The 21,955-nt window shown below is 44.5% G+C and overlaps 1 protein-coding gene across 1 annotated transcript in view; it reads right to left on the reverse strand.

The window, feature by feature from the left end:
• The window catches only part of LOC120528696 (ciliogenesis and planar polarity effector 1-like), a 123,443-nt gene that overhangs the window by 44,663 nt on the left and 56,825 nt on the right, over nucleotides 1–21,955 (reverse strand). Inside the window, exons 9-13 of the mRNA XM_039752851.1 lie at nucleotides 21,575–21,780; nucleotides 17,643–17,807; nucleotides 17,150–17,320; nucleotides 6,683–6,911; nucleotides 3,084–3,247 (exon numbers count right to left, since the gene is read on the reverse strand). Of these exons, the coding sequence (XP_039608785.1) occupies nucleotides 3,084–3,247; nucleotides 6,683–6,911; nucleotides 17,150–17,320; nucleotides 17,643–17,807; nucleotides 21,575–21,780 (935 nt within the window). The remainder of the gene's footprint in view (nucleotides 1–3,083; nucleotides 3,248–6,682; nucleotides 6,912–17,149; nucleotides 17,321–17,642; nucleotides 17,808–21,574; nucleotides 21,781–21,955) is intronic.

The following is a 21,955-nucleotide window of genomic DNA, read 5'->3' on the forward strand; positions in this document are numbered from 1 at the left end:
AGATGTTAATGATTGCCGAAAAGGTAAACGTTTTGGATTTGTTGAAGGCTACGATTCTTTTTATTTAAAAAGTAGGAAAGGAATATAAGATCTATGGCCGCAGTGTCCTTTTAACCAGGGTGCAAAACGAGTTGTAAGTGGATGTAATAAGGCAGTAGTCTTGATGGAATCTGCTTTAGGGATTTGGATTGAAGACTGCCAGAAGAAGAACAACGGCAGTGCTACACAATCGCCTGAAGTGGCTCCTTTAAGGGCTGTAACGCTCTCCTTTGTTGTGCAGTAAAATTAAACTCATTGTTATCAGACAAGTCATCGTGTCATTGTTGGTGAGTAACCATAATTAATTTTCTACTTACAGTACTTAGTACATGTACGTACGTTTAGTGTCACTGTACACACATTTACTGTATACTATTTTTCTTGTATTGTACGTATTTATTGCTGGTGGCCTGTATATCGTAATGGCTGTAACATGTGATATCGGAGACACTCAATATCTTTAAAATAATATTTAGGTTTTACTGTATACAACCACTGTGTTTATATACATAATTTCAATGAATCTTACCTAATATCTAAGAGAATACAAAGGGATTATGCTGTATAACTCTGCGGGGAATATTTATAAACAGTGTGGGAGAGTTTATAAGGGCTTAAAATATATAAAAATAACCATAGAAACATATGGTTTTTACTTCGCGGATTTTCACCTATCGCGGAGGGGTCTGGAACGCAACCCCCGCAATCGAGGAGGGATTACTGTATTTTGTTTTCTGTGACCTTGATATTGTCCTAATCCCACCGTTTAAAACTCTTACTTTCTTCTTTGAGATTGCACACACCTGAGCTTGGGGATATGTCCCTAATGGACGTAATTCTGGCATTTCTTTTTCTTACTCTCAAGCTTACAACTTTTTGGCGATGATTTTTGATTTGTACTGCAGGAACACCAGTCCAGACCTACAAGGCAGTCTCTCCAATGTCAGTCCTTTCCTCCTCTGCTTTCCCTCTTGGATATTTGGGAGGACACTGATGTCCTGCCAGTCCTTGATGAACTCAGGCTAGACATGGCAGTCTTACCCAAGATTGCCTGCTGTGTCCTCACTTTCTCTCTCCCCTTGTCTCTCGTTATTTTTCACAGGGTTCGAAATCTGGTAGTTTTCTTGCTTTCTATCATCTTCTCCTTTTTGCCCTTGCAGGACACTCAGCACAGACACAATGAATGTCAGTTTATACAGTACCAGCTTTTGATTTTCCAAACTGGGATGTCCAGAAGTTCTACCCCTGCCACTGTACTTCTTTCTCACCATCTCTCGGCCTGTAAGGTTTTCTGTAGAGTGTTACACTACCTTTTGTCATGACTCAGTAAGCACTACATCAATAAAATCATTTCGACAGTTATTTTATTTCCATTGTATTTTAGAGTATGTAGCGCCCCTAACAGAATCCAGCACTAGCATAAAAATCGAGCTAAATAATCGAGGTAAGACAAGGCCTCAAACACTTCATTTGCCTACCTAAGTAACTTGGTCCTACTTAGACTCAAAACATGAGATTTCTGGAATAAACAGGATCTAAAATCGAAAAACATGCTGCAAAAATGTACCAGGAACCAAAATAAAAGGTTAATCTGTTCAGTAAACAACGTGAAAAAGACTGACACCTACTAAGGCTGTTATGTTTCAGCCACGTTTCTGTCCCTGGCTGGGGTTCACATCTTTGTTTTATGTCCTTTTTGTTGGTTTACATTACTATTGCTTGTGTTTATTATTTATCTTCTTTATTTATGTATCTATGCCTTGGTTATGTTCCATATGTTTTGTGGGTGGTAATCAGAGAGGCGGGTACACCTGGCAATCACCGCCAGCCACTGCCCTCCAGCCTATAAATCCAGAGGGTCTCCCACAGTTCCTGGTGGTTCCCTCGAATGCACTCGTGAGTTTCAGCGAGTTTCTGTGTTTCTGCTGTACTTTTGATATTTCGAGATTTTTGACATTCTGCCCTGTGTTTTCACCTTGCTTTTGGACTTGTGATTTTTGGGATTGTGTTTGCTTGGGATTGCCTTATTGTCTAAGCAAATCCTTTATGTCTCTGTTGGACAGAGCGCTTTTGTGGAAATAAAACCTTCTTACTTATATAATGTTCTGTGTTTGCCCTTGTTACTACCCAGGTCTGATGGTTTCCCCCTCTACTGGGCATTATTGGAAGTCTTTGGAGCTACAGAACTTATTGGGACTTGTGTGCCGGGGGAATCCTAAGTCACAACAAAGACAGCCTAAGAAAAATGAAGAACAAAAAGACTCTCAGCTAATGTTTGCTGCCTTTCCTGAGAAAACGGCTACTTTAAACACCATGTGTTTGTGCCCGTAAAGTGAACATAACAGGTACAAGTGTTCATGCCCCATATGCCTGCCTTCATAAAGAAAATACAAAATACAAGAAGTTGATGGACACATTTGGTTGTCTGCGAAACACTGGTGGTGCCCTGGTTTTGGGAAACATCCTGCCAGCCAGCTGCAGCTTTTTTTCTCTTCTTTGTTTTAACTAAATGATAATGGGCTGAGTCCTGCACAAAATGAGGAGGACACAATAAATATGAGAAAGATTTTGAAGAGAACACAACATTTAGCCTAGTTAAAGAAGAGCCATTAGATGCAAATCTCAACTAATGGAGAGCATTAAGGTTAGGGTTACAATTTAGACAGCAAAGGCGAGGGTTAATATAAACCATTAGCTTCTTCAAGCAGCATAACCAGATGTTCAGGAAACTACAGTACTGGGCTTAAGAAAGAAACCAATTCTGAACTGGATGACAAGCCAAAGCCAAAGGACACGTCTGTCTAAATGCTTGTTTCCAGCCCCACTGGGCAAGGCTATAATTGCTAACAAGCCTAACCAGTATGTTTGTGGGATGTGAAAGGAAGACCTCCACAAAGACCGAGGTAGGATTCACACTTCATGCCCTGAAGCTCTGAAATAGTAGTGGTAACCACTGTACCACCTTGCCACCCATAACATAAAGAAACAAAGAACATGAAAGAGAATCAGAACATACATAGCAGATGATTTTTTTCAACCAGTACCTGTGAACCGTTTACAGCTTTTCACATCTCCAGACCGTGGATCGGCTCCAGCAGTAATCAGTCCTTCTGGATTAGATTTTTGTCCAATTAGTGATTGCAATTTATTCTTGAAAATCTGTGTTGGCTGCAGTTGTGAAGGAATTTCAAGCTCTCGCAATTTTAACCTAATATTAAAATAAGTAAAATAAATCTTCATCAGTACAAGACAGAAATCTGTTGTAGCCAGTCTGGGTATGACCTATCATAACTGTTAAGGGGGTCTAAAGTGAAGTATGAAAGAACATTCCTGCCGGCAACATATTGACAACGTGCACAATGTAGAAGACAATGCATCCTTCCTTAAAACTTAATTAATATAATACTCCCTAATCATGTACAGTAGATACTGCATGCATAGTAAGTCCTCTGCTAAATAAACTATTACTACTACAAATATTAAGAATTCATAGGCAAAATTATTGTTCTTATTATAATGAGAAGTTCAGAAACACTGGTGTACAAAAAGCCTCTGTTGTAATATAATCCAACTAAACAAGTACAATTTTTTAATGAAACATGGATTCCTATATTTACATATTTTTTTATTAATTGCATTACAAAGGCAAAATTAGCAAAGTGTAAGTCATTTGAAAATGCAGCTTTTATGTTCTTACATCTACACCTACACCTGCATCCCATATCCCAAGATGTATAAGGACAATCATATTCATTTCCATCTCTCGTTATGTTAAATGTTTTTTCCACTATAGGGAGTTCTAGTCTATCCTAGTAGCATTAGGAACCAATCTTGGGTGTGATGCTTGTCTGTCACAATGAACTTTTATTTCTCTATTTTATAAAAGTAAATCCTGGGACGAACCTTTCTTGGAGATAATTTCAACTCCCGCGAGACAGGACTTTTTGACAAGAGATTTTGACAAGTCCCACCCTCCTCTCAAACATTTACAACCACACCCACGGTCCAATCACTTCTCATTCGTGTGAATGCTATTGTCAGACACAGTTCCTGCGCTCTCAGTTCCAAACAGGGTCGGAAATAAAGGACAAAGAGTACAAGACAAAGTAGAATGTCATAAAGAGGTTCAAAAACATTGGCGCGATACACATGCAGAGCAGGTTAGAGGTAATGAAACAACTAAAATTCGAAAGTCTCAAAAAACTGATAATAAAGATCGCATTAGCGCTAAAAAATGGAAATTATTACTCTGTGAAATAACGGAACAGCAAAAAGAGATTGAATATATGGACATAGGTGATATGATAGAAGTATGTAGCTATTGTTGGCTTTAAACTTTAAGTCGGAGACTTGTAGATTGTCTAATTTGTGTTGCCATCAGGGAAAAGTAGTGTTTCTTCCCAATGAAGAGGCGTATCTGCGAGAATTTAAAGATTTGTTGTTTGGTGAAAGTGAAATCCACAAACACGAGCGGCAGAGACACGAAGTGGCTGGTGTGTAGCGTAGGCCGGAGGGTTGCCAAGTGAAGTGAGCAGGGGGCAAAACTCCCTAGTATTTCATAAAAATACTCCAGTCAAGGTGTGTCGTATTCATGCTTTGGAATATGGTGGAATGCACAGGACACAAACTGGGGGGCTGATTCCAGCCCTCCAGCTGAGACACATGGCCAAAAATAAGCAATCATTTGATGTATTTATCAGGGACTCATTTAACTAACTTTCTGTCCCTGTTAGAATATTTTTGTCATGTTTAAGCAATGATCATTATCTTCACCTACATTTCAGTTCCTTTTTTTAATGATCTTTTTGTTCATTTTTGATTCTTTGACTATAATAGTTTATGTTAATATTAGTATTTCTTTTTATTGGTTGTTTCATAATTTCTTTTATGTCAGTTTGTTACTTAGTTTCAATGGGCATAGATTTGTTCTTTAATATTCTTTGTATCTTGTGTGGGGTTCCCCAAGAGGCGGGGCCACCTGTCCACCTCCATTGAGGTACTATAAAGGCTCATGGGAAATGGAGTCCCTCACTGTTCATTTCAGTGCACTCTGGTGAAGGTTGTAATTATTAGCTGTAAGTATTGTGCTCTTGGTTTTGTCCTGCTTCTACATTTTTTATTTTGCCTATTTTTTCTGTTTTGAGTATTTTTCTATTTTACTTTAAAGTCTGTAAATGCTTATTTCTTTTATAAAAATTCTTTGTTTGCTCATTGTTTCCTTTTACACCCTGGGGACATTTTTCAGCAATTTCCACCTGAAGTGGGTACCGCAAAATAAAGCCTTATTGTTCTGAAAATAAAGGCAGGACAGTCCATTTTTTACTAGAACATGACAGATAACTTCTGAAATACAATAGAATAGGTTTTTGCATCAAATTTGAACATTCTTTGACTTAAAAACTGCTGTCAAACTAAAATAAAAATGAGGTGCTCAGAGTTATTGTTTTATGACACATTATAGTTCATGTAACAGTAAGTTATTTGAATTCTGAGGTGTTCTTGGACATGTCAACTGCATCAAGTTTTACGTGGGTGGCACAAAAGAATAAATACTCATAGCATTTGGCACCATGTGTGTCCTTTTCACGCCAAAAGGTTTTGCAAACAGGTATCCAGGTTTATAACTAAGTTTATAATTATTTTATTGCAAAAACAAGCCTGTTGCTTCTGTGCAATGCAGCCAAAAGGCTGCTCTGTGGCCCAACTCTCGTGTTCACATACACTCTGCTGCTCCACCTGCACTTTAAGGGGGGCCATTAGGGCTCCACATGCCCATATGCAGACTTGCACACATTATTGAAATGACGAGACTCTCTGCTGACCAACAGTAGAACTGTATTGAGTGTATGACCTTATGAGTTAGAGATAAAGATCTGGAATGCTAACATGAAACCAGCCAAAGGTAGCCTGTTGTCACATATTATTTGGAGGATATCTCATGATTGGTGCCATTGCACAATGCTGTGCTTCATCAGGACAGTCTACTGTGCTCTTGTGCCGCTTTTTGCTCTTTGCTGGTGTTTTGGGGGGCAAATTGTGAGATCGCACAGAAAAATCTGAAGAGCGCTTCTAACAGTGTTTCCAATTTTTGAGTTGTTGACAGCTTATGCTTGCTCAATTTGAAGGTGAATTGCTTTGGTTAGAAGCTGCTTGGCTATTTAGGATCAGACCACATGTGAGCTGGTGCTGAAATGTTGTGGAAATAAAGGAGAGACGAAGACACGGAAAAAAATTTAATTGGAATAGATTTTTACAAAACAAACTTGTTTTCCATGATGGTAAATCTTGCTTCAATGAGTTCAAGTTTCATTTTGCCAGATTTTGTGTTTTGATTCTTTGTTCTTTGCTAATAGCCTTACTCTCTAAAATAATTCTATTTATTAGACTAAACTGGATATGGCATTAGGTTCCTCCTTGCGTCTAATGTTACCGGGACAGAATGTGCCACCCTGTGATACAATAATGGAAAATGCAGTTGCTGGAAAAAGTGAAACACTATACTATAGGCAATGATTTCTCAAACAGTGATAAGCGCAGCAAAATATGATATCACTGTCAAATGTTTTACTATTTCTGTCTGCTGTTTTGTTTGATTGTTGGTCTAAATTCACAGATTTCACAACACAGCTCAAAATATACTTACCTAGGAAGGTTAAAAGTAGTCTGACAGTAAAAGTTGTAAGCTAGACCAAGAGAAACTGCCATCTTCCAGTCACCAAGAGTGTGAGCAAACCAAACGGCTTCAGGTAACAACCCACCAATAAGCAGTAAGTCCAAGGCATACTCGACCGTCCAGACGCTGGAGAGGTGCTGATCACGCACAATCTTGGCCAAGTAGGAGTGCTGCAATGGGATTACTCGAGGAAGGCAATCTAAATGACAGAAAAGAAAAAAGAAGAGAGAGAAAAAGGCAATAATGAAAGTCAAAACAAAAGAACATTCATATTCACCTATGTTACATTTGTCTAGTCGTGAATCACTACTGTGGTCATTGTAACCAGTCCACTAGTGGACAAACACCCCATTTTCATTTATGCCAACTACCAAATACAGAATGATCCTCCCTGGAATGGACTGAGGGTGATTTTTGTTTTTTACATGGTTGATTTCTCACCGGTTTCTGTTTCTGTGTGATTATATTATGGCTAATTGTATTATCTACAGCAGATGTGACATGAAACACCACTTTTCTTTTTACCCTTCTAAAATCAGTCTGTTGGACTTCACTGTGCTGTTGTTTCTCTCCTTCCATTTGATTTTCTTCTTTACACATTCCATTGCTCCCTATTGCTATCTAGCCTTTTCAAGTTTCTTCATAATTCTTCTCCTTTATTTATTACTACTTATCTTTCTCCTCAGTTTCTTTGTTGCTCTGTAAAGCACATTGTTATAGTGCATGCTATTAAGCCACTATATGGATTGAAATACTGTATTCAGAATATGAATAATCAATATGAATCTGCGTCTGATTATCTTAGGACTAATGTTCTTCAAGGATCACTGCATGAGGCCACTAAAAAAGGCACAACAGGTAGACAGTAAAAATACTGCACATTATAGACTCTGAAACAAGAAGGAACATATTGTTAAAAGAATTTAGTAATTATTGTGAACTTGTTACTGTCAACACCCACGGAGTGCAGAAAAGACTAAACAAGTCAGACAATGTATGCATAGTGTAACTTTAAGGCATATCTGGTGACTTCAATAGCTGATAGATTGAGCAGTTCTCAGTTTTCTAGTTGCTTCATTAAAGAATTTGCTACCACAATTTTACGTATTTTTAGAACAGCAGCTCATATTCAAAAATACCAGTGATAATAGAATATAATTACTTCTATTAGTAGTGTACATAACATTCATTTTAATACCATTTTTCAATTTCATTTGACTGAAATTTCTTTCATAGACAGCACAGTCCAACTCAAGAGATGTCATGCACTTGTCACACAGGTGCGAATAGGAGGACGTTGTGTGGACCAAGTAAAGGTAATTCCACGCCAGGCCAGGGGAGGGCAGGGTGCATTAAACCTTCTCCTGCTATCTCTACAAACCAGCCGCGGGAAAATCTATCTGAATCAAGAACGTCACTTCCGGTTCCGGTGCCTAGAAGAACGTCACTTCCAGTTCCGGTGCCTAGAACGACATCACTTCCAGTTCCAGAGCCTAGAAGAAAGTCACTTCCAGTTCCGGCGCCCAGAAGATTCATCACTTCCGGTCAACCTATATCACTTCCTGTTGACTTACATCACTTTCTGTCTGACCATTTAAAACTGCCATCTTTTCAATCCTTCACCAGTTCTGTTTTGGACTTCATACTGTCAACATCATTGACTAAACTTACAAAAGAATCCCTTGCAGATGGGAATATTATACGGGTCGCTGCCCCAACCTTTTCTACGTGTATCGAGTTGCTTCTTTTTACAGTGGCGTAGTCGGCAGGATGATAGCCTCCAGGAGGGAACGGAGGATAAACCTCAACCTAGGCTCAACACACGTTCATAATCTAACAAACTATCAGATGGGTAAGTACCACTCCCGAGTTGCCGAGTGGGCGTCAGTTGGGGCGTGTCGGGGAAAGCTTGAGTATGCTTTGACCCACCATCCTTTTAAAGGTCTGGGGAAAAATAGTCCTGGGAACCACAGACTAGAGCCAAGTGCGTCAAGGGACGCCTTGGGTTCTTATTATGGCCTCTTGGGTCTGGGGACTGCCCTATCATATCCCACGAAGGGCAAGCCCTTTAATAAAGGTGGGAGAAACCCAGGCTGGAAGGTGAGAAACATAATGGCCTGGACATTTAATCACGCTAAGGCAACCAGGAAACAGGCCGTGGCTTTATGGGCTAAAGTGGTGGATTGGCTCAAACCCCATGAAAATTCCAGCCACCAAATAGCGGAGCAGGTGGCCTGCACTTTGTTGCTCCGAAGCCTACCAGAGAAAATCGCCCAGCCGGCCTGGGAATATACTGATATAGTCCCATTAATTGGGATAATAGATCACCTAAAGGCGAAAACCGGCTTGGGAAGGTCAGAACGGGACTCGGGTGAACTCGGGTATGTTTGCATCCCTAATACAGAGTCCCGCAGCTATAATACGAAGCATATTCGGGTGGATCCTGAGACGCACCAGCCGGCCCTGCGAAGCAACAAAGAGGTCTGGGGAGAGTAATGTGGGAGGAGGCACGGTGCGCTCTCGCTAATCCCCTGGCTTGTTCGCATACGGGAGAAGTGCTAGTTAATGGAATTAAAGTAATCGCTTTATTTGATTCCGGCAGTAACATTTCCATTGTTGCTTGCCATTTGATATTACCGCGACAATGGTGTAAGAATAAGACCTGCATTACCTGTATTCACGGGGATGTTCGATATTATCGATCCGGCAACTGCTTCATCTGTAAGGACGGCATAGTCAAAAAGTTAATGGTGGCGGTAATGGATAATCCTCCTTTTCCCGTGATACTAGGAAGAGATTGGGTCAACATGAAATAGCGGTGATACAGGCACTTCTCCTCGATCACTAGGTCTAGTCACGGACGTTGATTCTGCACCCTCAACTTCCTCCACGCCGTGTTTACAGCCGGCAGAGGAGCGGACATCGGCCTGTGGTGATGACGATGAAACACCAGGGACGTCGCAACCCAAGACGTCATCAGCAAGCGCTACGATGGCTCGGGACGAAAACAGGCCCCTTGAGGTCGAATCTGATCCTCTATCATGTCTGCAGTTTCAATTCAGGCAGACGCCGGCTTCATTTAAAAGAGAGCAATGGAATGACGACTCCCTAAAATTTGCAAAGAATGCAGTTGTTCTAATAGATGGCCAACGCACCTCGCATCCAATGCCATAGGGTCCTTACTTTGTGATTAATAATGATCTGTTATACCGGGTGGCAGAACATGAGGGACAGATGAGGTCACTGTTATTAGTAATGCGGACTTACCGGCGACAGGTCTGTGAACTAGCACATACCCATCTGCTGGGAGCCCATTTGGGTCCCGAAAAAACACTTGAGGGAATTAAGCTCCGATTTTTTTGGCCTGGAATTAACGAGGAGGTTCGCCGCTTTTGTACATCCTGTCCGGAATGTCAATTGAGGAAAAATCCTAGGAGGTACCGTGCTCCTCTAATTCCCTTACCCTTAATAGATATCCCTTTTGAACGTATTGGGGTCGACCTGGTGGGACCCCTAGAACCCTCAGCCAGAGGTCATAAATATATAATGGTCCTGGTAGATTATGCTACCCGGTTTCCAGAGGCTGTTCCGCTGCACTCAGCTACTTCGAAAGCTATCGCACAGGAATTAGTTGATGTATTTGCGTGTGTCGGAATCCCTAAAGAAATCCTGACGGATCAAGGGACTCCTTTTACCTCGCTTACGTTCAGGGAGACTGCCAAGCTACTTCAAATAAAACACTTAAAGATCACGGTATATTATCCTCAAACCGATGGTCTTGTAGAGAGGTTTAATCAAACTCTCAAATAGATGTTGCGTAAGGTAGTCAATGAGGATGGAAGGAACTGGGATTAGCTCCTCCCCCTTGTCCGTTTTGCATATCGGGAAGTTCCACAAGCCTCCATGGGGTTCTCATCCTTTGAATTGTTATATGGACGACAACCCCGGGGCATATTAGACGTGCTAAAAGAAGGATGGGAGGAAGAGGCCCTCCCGTCAATAAATATATTAGAGTATATCTCACAGTTACGCGATAGATTTGAGAAAATTAGACCCATATTAAAAACACATATGGAAAAGGCGCAAGCAGCTCAGGCCCGATGCTATAACCGGGGTACGTCTCTGTGGGAATTCCGCCTGGGAGACCGTGTCATGGTTTAAGTTCCTACCTCTCATTCCAAATACTGGCTCATTGTCAAGGCCCTTATGAAATTAAGGAGAGGAAGGGGCTGGTCGACTATTTGGTGAAACAACCAAATCACCGACCCAGCAAGCGGATTTATCATATCAGTCTGCTGAAACCGTGGAAGGACAGGGATCCCGAACCCTCCTACGGACAGCTCCGCTCTCTCTTCGCTCATCAATTACACCTTAATTTTGATAATTTGACTCGCCAACAACGTCAGGAGCTCGAAGCAGTTATCCTGTCTGTCCCTGAGGTAGTCAGTGAAAAGCCAGGTTGGACCTCCCTGATTGCGCATGACATTTTGAGGGTTATAGTCCAAGAACGCCCATACAGAATTCCCGAGGCAAAAAAGGCTGAAGTGGAGATGGAGATCAGACGAATGCTGGAGCTAGGTGTGATTGAGGAAAGTTATAGTCCCTGGTCCAGTCCAATCGTTATGGTCAGTAAGCCCAATGGAATTTGGAGGTTTTGCAATGACTTCCGTCAGCTTAACCAAGTCTCCCAATTTGACGCCTATCCGATGCCACGAGTGGATGACCTCCTCAAGTGGCTAGGACATGCCAAATTTTTGACTACTTTAGATATGACTAAGGGGTACTGGCAGGTTCCCTTAACGGACTCCGCTAAGGAAAAGACAGCGTTCAGCACCCCTAGCGGTCACTGGCAGTATCGTGTCCTCCCATTTGGATTACATGGGGCACTTGCGACCTTCCAATGTCTGGTGGATAAAGTGCTTCGTCCTCATAATTCATATAGTGCTGCATATTTGGATGACGTTGTCATCTTATCCAACACCTGGGAGGAACACATACTGCAGGTTGAAGCTGGGCTTCGTATCAATCCGAAAAAATGTTACTTTGGGTTGTGTGAACGCTGGCCCCAGCACAGACAGACGTACAACATTTTCTCACCCATCACACTTTTATTTACACTATGTACAGTTATCGTGCACTCACAAAACCCCAGTGCTGCTGGCACTGATTCCCCCAAGTCCAGGGCCCACAGTCCTTGTGCCTTCCTGGCCGCCTCCAGTCCTTCCACAAGCTCAGTCCTTCTGCCTCCCGACTTCCACCGCTGACTGGAGGGAGGCGGCCCCTTTTATGGGGAGCCGGATGGGCTCCAGCTGCTTCCCGGCACTTAACGGCGGCCACACCCCTGTGTGGCGGAAGTGCCAGCCGTGCACCCGGAAGCCATCTGTGTCTCCCCGGTCGTCTTCCCCCCGGCACTTCCTGGTGTGGCGGAAGTGCAGGGCTCCTGGGATAAACAGGCATCGGGGCGCCGCCTGGCAGTGGCCACGGGCCCCTACAGGGTAGGGCTTCCATGCCCTCGACCCGTGGCTCCCAACAGAACCAGGACGGACGCCCCCTCGCGGTCTGGAGGAGGCACAGGCCCTCCTCACGTCCTCCTGGGCGCTAGCGAGGACACGGGTCCGAACGGCACAACCCGAAAGGGCAGCACGTCCCCGGTGAGGGTCCTACTATGTCCCCAGGGCCCAACACGGCACCCTGGGACATCCGTCTTCGGCACCCCCTCCAGCGCAAACGTGCCCCCATGGTCTGCGCCGCTCTCGCCCCCACTGTTCCCCGCAGCTGGGACACTATTGGCCTCCCGGCGTGGAGCTCTCCCGCGGAGCGGCCCGCTTCAGGAGGGCAGGTCCATGACGACGCCGCCCCCAGCGCCGCGGGGCTTCGGCCTGTGAAAAAGGAAAAGAGGGCCAGAAGCACTGCCAGGACACTCCCCCCGAGTGCCCTACCGGTCTCCATACCCGCAGTGCTCCTGCCCCCTTCCGACAGCCCCTGACTTGCCTGCTGAAGTCCTCCGTCGCAGGTTCCATGCCCGTCCGCTCGTTGTCCGCGGCACCGCTCTCGCAGGCAGCTCGCCCAGCCACCCAGGGATCTCCTCTGCCCGCACAGAGGACGGCCCTTCTCCGGACACGCGCACCCAGCGCCGCGCCCTCTCCTATCGGAGGAACCGGCATTCACCCTTCGGTTCCTCCTTCTTCTCTTGGACGCCCCGACGGTCTGGGTCTGAGCACAGCAAAAGCTCAAATCCAGCCCCGTCTGCGTCCAGGCAGAGCGACAGGAGACAGCTGCGGGCTTGAAGCGCAGGGCGCTAGGACCCAGGGCACTCAGCAGCCCCGATCCTACCAGCTCCTGCGTGTTCGATCTCCCAGCCTCGCTAGCCATCTGCACCGCCGCGTCCGCTGCTGGAAAGTCGCCTACTTGGAGCCGGTCGTCCTGTAAACAGTCACGGCCATGTTCGGCGGACCCCCCCACTTGCTTTACGGGAACGGCAACACTCACCACTCCCGCTGTGTTCTGCCGGCCTCCAGTTCCAGCGTCGCGCCGATCCTCCGTCTCACGCGGCGTCTCTCCCGACGCGACCGCCTTCCCCATCAGCTGCTCACACTGAGCGGCGAGAACACACAGCAAATCTGCAAGCGGCGACCCGGCGGGCCGAGGGGATTCCCCCGACTCACGCCGAGCCGCTGGTGGAAACAGAGAGGCAGACATCAGCTCCACTCGACGCCTGCCTCCCGTGGGCCACTCCCTCTGGCCCAGTCGGGTCTCGTTTCGGCACGAGATTGACGTTCCTAGGTCCCGCCTCCATCCAATCCTCGGCGGGCACACCAGACACACCAGCCAACCCCGTGCCTGTCAGCGGGCGGGACACCCGGCCCGCGGCCATCTTGCCTCCCCTGCTCCAAGTGCGGAGACGTGCCTTTTCGCTGCGTTGTGGCTGCGGCGATTCCTTGAGCCGCAGCGGCTCCGATTCCGCAGCCTTCTCTGCTGCCGCCGCCACCGCGCTGCCGACAGCCCGCGGCCCGGCGCGCTCCCGCCACGGACGCTGATCCGTCCGCCCCTCCCTGTAGAAAATAGGTAAAACCGACCCGGGCCGATTATAGCAGGGCAGGGCACTCACCTCCCGGATCCGCCATGCCGAGGCCCCCCGCCGTGTGGCCTTTGCGCTGCGACGCCTGCCTGGCTGTCCGTCCCGACAGCGCGACTATCGGAGCCCGCTGCGCTCCAGCGATGTCGGGTTCTCCTCCGCACCCGGGGAAAGCCATTCCGCTGTCCGGCGGCGGTTTCTGGGGTGAAACGCCCCGCTGGTTGTGCACGGCCGCTCCGCGCCAGTGTGGGTCCGCTGCTGCGCCGGGCCGTTCACAGAAATTTTTTGTTTTACTGCAGGTCCCCGCCTTGCACCAGGCGGAGCATCCTGCCGACTACGCCACTGTGAACGCTGGCCCCGGCACAGACAGACGGACAACATTTTCTCACCCATCACACTTTTATTTACACTATGTACAGTTATCGTGCACTCACAAAACCCCAGTGCTCCTGGCACTGATTCCCCCAAGTCCAGGGCCCACAGTCCTTGTGCCTTCCTGGCCGCCTCCAGTCCTTCCACAAGCTCAGTCCTTCTGCCTCCCGACTTCCACCGCTGACTGGAGGGAGGCGGCCCCTTTTATGGGGAGCCGGATGGGCTCCAGCTGCTTCCCGGCACTTAACGGCGGCCACACCCCTGTGTGGCGGAAGTGCCGCCGCACCCGAAGTCATCTGTGTCTCCCCGGTCGTCTTCCCCGGCACTTCCTGGTGTGGCGGAAGTGCCGGGCTCCTGGGATAAACAGGCACTGGGGCGCCGCCTGGCGGTGGCCACGGGTCCCTACAGGGCTGGGCTTCCAAGCCCTGTACCCGAGGCCCCCTGCATAACCAGGACGGACACCCCCACTCAGTCTGGAGGAGGCACACGGCCTCCTCTGGTCCTCTAAGGCGTCCCAGCCGGGCTCCATCCCCGGCTAAAGACCACACGGGGTAAACCGGCATTGGGCGCCGCCTGGCGGTGGCCACGGGCCCCTACAGGGTAGGGCTTCCATGCCCTCGACCCGTGGCTCCCAACAGAACCAGGACGGACGCCCCCTCGCGGTCTGGAGGAGGCACAGGCCCTCCTCACGGAGCCCGGCCGGGGACCACAGTTGGTCGAGGCCAAATATTTAGGCTATCTAGTTGGCCGGGGTATGGTGAGACCACAGTGTTCTAAAATAGATGCCATTGTAAACTGACCCCGTCCGATAACCAAGTGGCAAGTTCAGGCATTTCTTGGCTTAGCGGGTTACTATCGCCGGTTTGTACCCCGGTTTTCTGAGAGAGCTATGCCCTTGACAAACCTCACAAAGAAGGGTCAACCTAATTATGTGGTATGGGATGAGATATCAGAGACTGCATTCAGTGACTTGAAACTGGCCCTTACGTCAGCTCCTATATTAAAGGCACCAGATTTCTCTTTACCTTTCATTCTCCAGATGGACGCTTCGGACACAGGTCTTGGAGCCGTGCTGAGCCAGAGCGTCGAAGGAGTTGAACACCCCATTATGTACCTGAGCCGGAAACTGTTGGATCGGGAAACTAGTTATGTGGCAGTGGAGCAGGAGGCTTTGGCTATTAAATGGGCGATTACTCAGCTGAGATACTACCTCTTGGGACGTGAATTCACTCTTGTGACGGACCATGCACCCTTACAGTGGATGGCCTTGCACAGGGAGTCCAATCTGCGGGTCACGAGGTGGTTTTTGGATCTACAGCCGTATAAGTATTCGGTCGTTTATCGGCGGGTGTTCTACAAGCCAATGCCGATGCCCTTTCCAGATGCCACGATGTCTCGGACCGGTACGCCCGACCCGACGGGTCTGGGCTGAGTGGGGGGCCATGTCACACACGTGCGAATAGGTGGACGTTGTGTGGACCAAGTAAAGGTAATTCCACACGAGGCCAGGGGAGAGCGGGGTGCATTAAACCTTCTACTGCTATCTCTACAGACCAGCCGTGGAAAAACCAATCTGAATCAAGAACGTCATTTCCAGTTCCAGCGCCTAGAAGAACATCACTTCCAGTTCCGGTGCCTAGAACGACATCACTTCCAGTTCCGGCGCCCAGAAGATTGTCACTTCCGGTCCCAGCTCCCAGACTGACGTCAGAGAAACATCACTTCCGGTCAACCTATATCACTTCCTGTCGATTTACATTACTTCCTGTCTGACCATTTAAAACCGCCATCTTTTCAAACCTTCACCAGTTCTGTTTTGGACTCTGTACTGTCAGCATGATTGACTAAACTTACAAAAGAATCCTTTGCAGCTAGGAATATTATACGGGTGGCTGCCCCAACCTTTTCTACGTGTGTCGTGTTGCTTCTTTTTACACACTATTGTGAGTTGTTTTGATGTGGAGTGTCTGTGACTCACTGGAGTTTAAATTTCTAAAACATGTATTTTTTTCAAAGAAGAACCCAATGGATATTTAAAATCTGTACTGAAGTCCAATCTAAAATTATTGGCTTCATCCCAACAGATACCAGGTCATTGTGGCGCTTTGCAGGTATATACTGTTCAGTGACAGAGAAATACTACAGCGTTATAATCATGTGATAATGCAGTTGAAAGGTTGTTTTTAGTGTAACATGAAAGCTGAGTACATGTTTAGCCACTGTAGAATAAAGTGAAGCCAAGCTACCTTTCATATATTTCTACATAAGTTAAGTTGCTTACATTTTTTACTTTTATGGACATGCACATCATGTCACATCCCCGCTTCAATTTCAAGGAGCAGTAGAAGTGAGCTGCTGTGACTGAGGTTTGCATAAGATGCAGTGCAGCTACAGGGACAAGTACAGGATGAAGCAGAGGCAGAAAGCATATAACAACACCTCCTACTGGGTTCTAGTATAGTAAGAGATCATACTTACCATGTTCAGTGATGAATAACTAATATCAGTAGTGAATTGACTAAATAATTATCACCCTTAACTTTTAACACTCAGTCACCCAACCTCATCTGACCCCCACCCATTTAGTGTCTTGCAGTTGTGTACTTGCTTAAGTGGCCAAGACTTCAAGTGTTTCAAAATTTTGTCATCAGAAGCGACTTTTGAATAAGAAAATAATAATTAAAATATACAAGTTGAAGTGACCTCTCTCAAGATAAAATTGAAACAGTCAAATCATTTGTAGTTGAAGTCATGATCACATGAATAAATTCACGTGTGTGTTGCAGAACTTGTGTCCTGTGTCGGTCTGTGTCAGGTTTGGGGAGCAGGAGCTCCCCCTGCTGGCCATATTTGAACAAGGCAAGACTTACTCAGAATGGGATATCATTCCTTCTCAAAGCACCAGATACACAGCATTCTATAAATGCTGAAATGGGGTAAATGGGGCAAAGTTACAATGTCTTTGCTTTCAAAATAGTTGAACTACCTACCTGGCTTGCCTTGCAATGGTGGCAAAATGTCCACATGGTGCGGAGGAAGCACAAAGAGAGGCCGATTGGTGAAATAGGCCACCATGAATCTAGCCATTGACTGGATCACAGCACATGCAGCTTCATTGTTGATGTTACAAAGAGGCCATCTTTCATGGAAGCAGCATTCATCTGTTAAAAAGGTACAGATAAAAGGAGAAAAACAAAAGAATCGCAAATGGTAGGATACTGTGAGAGCAGTCGAGAAAAAGATCTCAAAGCTAATTATTGGGCCGTTCATTTGTTTGGTTTTGATTGCATTTTTATTTTTTTTAATTTTGCTCTTCATCATCCCTAAAGAATAGGAATGTCATAATGTCTAGCATTACAATTTGGTAATTAATTGAAGCAGTAGGCTCAGAAAACATTCCCACTGTTTTTAAATTCAGTAATCTTTTCAGCTTTAACCTGAATTTCTTTTTCCTTGTTCCAGTATTAAGTTTCATGACTGTACCTGCTAATGTGTGAACGTCTTCCGAGTAGAGCCGAGAATGATGAAGCACCCATCGGGCTAATCGGTCGCACAGCCCATGGGCTGCTCTCAGGTTATAATGGTAGAGGTGACAATACAGAATAGAGAGGCAGTAACGGGTCTGCAGGAAATGTGTTCGACCGCCGCCTACAGAGAAATGGCAAAATGGGGCGCAAAGGTTAGGAACTTGTGAGGCTGCCAATGACTCCTGACTGCAAATATCAAATACAGCAGTCAAAAACATTAGTGTGGGAAAAGATGAAAATGACTTTATTTTGGAAAAAATGAAAATTGATTATTATAGTATATATAATTATAGTCATCAGTAATTACTATTTCATCAGTAATGTCCATTAACAATTACACACAACTAAAACAATACAAAAGAAAAGAACAAACTAATGGGTGTCTTTGTGGGACCTTAAAATAGGACTACCTGACCATCTGGGTATAATGGCTTACCAGTAAAATGTATTTATTTTACCTACTGTATTAACCTTAGTATTTATTGTTGTGTACTCTCCCCTCAGACACCATGTGACTAACCACAAATTTCCTGCTGTGTTTCAAAAGGCAGCTTTCATTGCTAATTTCAGGGAAGTCCTTTATTAAATCATCTGCAAGATATTACTATGAGGATCATATACAATTTGATTTAGAAGAACAAAATACAAGGGTAAAGGAAATTAGAAAATTACGCATTAATCGCAACAGATAGATATTGATAGTTGACCAGATTGAGCTTTGCCAGTTACACATGTTCTTCCCACTTTAAACCATTATATTCATTCATAAACATTTCTTTGAGTCATGCTGTTTTTACTTCCATACTGAGCCAACATCCTTCTGTGAATTTCGACAGGTTTCACTCCATGTAAGCAAAGAAATCTCACTACAGCATGTTGTTCAACAATGGTGCAATCCCACAGCAATGCGTCCATAGTTGACCTTGGCTTCAACTTGACTAACGGCAGAGCGCTGTGCGTGTTTGAACTACTCATAAGCCATCACAAACATGCTGTATTGCATCAACTTCTATCCGTTGCCTTTACTTTTTGATTTACTCTTGCATTTTAGAGCTGGAGAAAAGGACTTTAGGGACTTTCAGATTTCAACTTGATGTTGTTTTAGACAATCGAGATGAATAAGATCAACAATCTTATTGGGTGGATTGCCTGTTCTTGTCACCATTGTCCCAGTGTCACAGGTTTCCAAAAAGACCCTAGCATTATTTTATTGGCAGGCCATGCACACAGTGCATACAAAGTATAGGATAATTTCCAGAGTATCCACGAAATCCTTTTGCTTCAAAATACATTTGCTCATGAATGCAAAAATTGAATTTTCCTTTGTCAAAAATAGCAAAACAAAATTCAAAAGTACTTAATGAGCAGACACGGCAGCTTGTAAGAAAATATCCTATCTGTTCATTCAGCTGTAGTTGATATGGTTTATTCCAGCTCTAGATAGCTGGGGTACAAGGCAGGAGCTAACCCTGGTTGAGGAACCAGACTATGTCAGAAGACACTTTACCGAAAAATATATTGTACTAGAAATGAAACATACTGTAGATCCTGAAGCCCACAGTAAAGCCATATAAACTGTTATCAGCTTTTTGTACACTGTAACATGTTCACTTCATCAGCCATGGTTGTGAAGAATTCAACACTTCCTTATGCAACTGGATTCTGAACTTTCTGATTTAGAGACCCCAGAAAGTCAGAAACACAACCTTCAGCACCATCATGATAACCTCTATCACCACCCCAGGGCTATGTACTCGGCCCATTTCTGTTCACTTTGCTGACTCACAACTCTAATACCATCATTCAGTTTGCTGATGACACAACAGTTGTGGGTCTCAACAGCAATGTGAATGAGTCATCTTGCAGAATGGAGATATGACGATTGCTGGACTGGTGTGAATGCAACACCGTTTCTTAATATAGACAAGAGATGACTGTTGACTTTAGAAAGGTCAATGCTGTCCACACCCCACTGCACATCAAGGGCTTTACTGTGGAATTGGTCATGAGCAGGAAATTCCTTGGTGTACACCTGACAGTTGACCTTACTTGACCAATTAACATCTCCTCCATAGCCAAAAAGGCACAATAGCATCTCCACTTCCTTCAGTTACTGAAGAAAGCAAGCATCCCTCTCCCAATTCTCAACACATTCTACAGGGGCACCACTGAGAGTATTCTGAGCAACTGCATCACTGTCTGGTTTGGGAATTGCAGCATCTTTGACCATAGAACATAAGAGATTTGACAAATGAGAGATACCATTCAGTCCTTCAAACCTGCTTGTTTATCTAATAGCTAAGCTGTCTTGATATCTTATCTAGATTTTTCTTGAAGGTTGCCATGGCCTGTCTTTTATTGTTTGAAAAGATGAGATCTAGACAGGCGTCAACACTTGTTGGGCTTGAGACAAACTGGGTGAGAAAACAGTCATTTGCCATCTGCACCATTTCAGTTTCCTCTTTTGTATTCCCGACAGGGGCTTCTCAATCGATGTTTGGAAACCTGAAATCACCCATGACCACTGCATCATGTTTGTTGCACATAGATCTTATTTAATTAAATAATATGTTATTATTTAACATATCAGGATGTGGTGGCCTGTAGCAAAGTCCAATACGCAGGTCTCTGTCTTTCTTCCTTACTAGAATACCCCGCAGTAATTCTGACATGTTTCCTTCTTCCATCTTGAAGAAGTAGGCCTGAATTGTGGTCTTCGATGATGTCACTTCCAGTCCCGCCTCTGAGGACGTCACTTCCTACACTGGCCTTTAAAGCGGCCATCTTGTCTCTGTACCGTCAGTCCAGTTGTCGACTCCAATCTGGAAAGATCTGTATATTCTTAAATCCATTTTGCAGCCAGGACATATTATACGGGTGGCTGCCCCAAACCTTCTTAATGTCTCATCATGGTTTTTGTGACAAGCTGTATTACTTATTTTCTACTATTTCAAATTATTATTATTTATTCACTTACCTAGTATTTATTATTTATCTATTTATAGTATAATGTAGCTCTTTTACTTCTCTTGCACTTGTCCTGTATGTATTTGCATGTTGCACTGCAGTCGTGTGGATGTTATTTTGTACCACTGTATGCTTCAATGTGGTGAATGGATGGTGTGGCAATAAAGCCACTTGACTTGACTTGACTTAATTTTTAGTGAATTCTTTATGAAATTAAAAAGACTAGGAACATTATTTTCAAATTAAACTCTTTTGTTATAAAAATAAATGACACTTTACTACCTTTTTCTGTCTCCTTTTGAAGTGAAGACCACCAAAATTTCAAAGCATCTGAGTAAGAGCCAAAGAGAAAGTGCTCTTCCCCTGACAAAGAAAGAAAATTAGTTGGTCTGCAAAAACAGTCATAGCTAACTGCAAAAGAAATGCATTTCAAGTTACTACAGGAATACAGTATGCTCTTTGCACAACACAGACTCAGGTAGCTGGATAAGGAAATACATTGTAGATCTTACGTGGAATCGGTTCATGATCAGGTGGGTTACTGGCAAATTTGTTCTAATCCCTGCCTGATGCTTGTGAACAAAAATGTGACAATTTCATTCCAGATGCTAACGCCAAAGAAATTTTGTCCAATGAGTCAACAAGATCTTTTTAGGCACTAGTCAGACCAACAAGGGATCTCTTAAGGCTACAGTAAAAGCCATGATGGCTGCCAGCAAAAACAGTAAAAGACGTCAAGCCCGGGTGGGTCCACTCTCTGCCCAACTAAAAACAGCCTTATCTGAGCCGAGTACTGAGGAGTTTGACTGATTGTGGTAAGCTAGTCCTTCAAACTCTACAGTATGGTACATCATTTTCACCTCACTGTTTTGTTTAACATATTTTTTGAAGTGTATAAAGGAAAAACTTAAATAAGGTTACCTCTAATGGAGTTCAGTTTCTTCATGCCTCCAAGTGACATGCCCGATGTCTGTATTGCTGTCTGAATCTGGGCAATAAGGCGAGAACTCCAGCATTCCTCATGTTTCGTATCATCTGGCTGTTGCCCATCAGATACAAGAGATTTATGAAGAAAAGACTGATAACGGAGTGCCTGCTGGTACAGTGTTTTCCAGACAGCCGCTAGCCTGGGTGAATGTAAAACATGAAGCTTAGGTGTTTAAAACTGAAACACATAATAATAAAGATTTTTTATTGTGTTCAGTGAAATTAGTTATGATTGCTTTAAAATCAATTCAGTTTTTTGTCAAGAAAACCCCCATATATAACATTAGACTTGTCTTGATGTTATCGAAGACATGC

Source organism: Polypterus senegalus, chromosome 4, assembly GCF_016835505.1.
Source record: "Polypterus senegalus isolate Bchr_013 chromosome 4, ASM1683550v1, whole genome shotgun sequence".
Taxonomy (NCBI): domain Eukaryota; kingdom Metazoa; phylum Chordata; class Cladistia; order Polypteriformes; family Polypteridae; genus Polypterus; species Polypterus senegalus.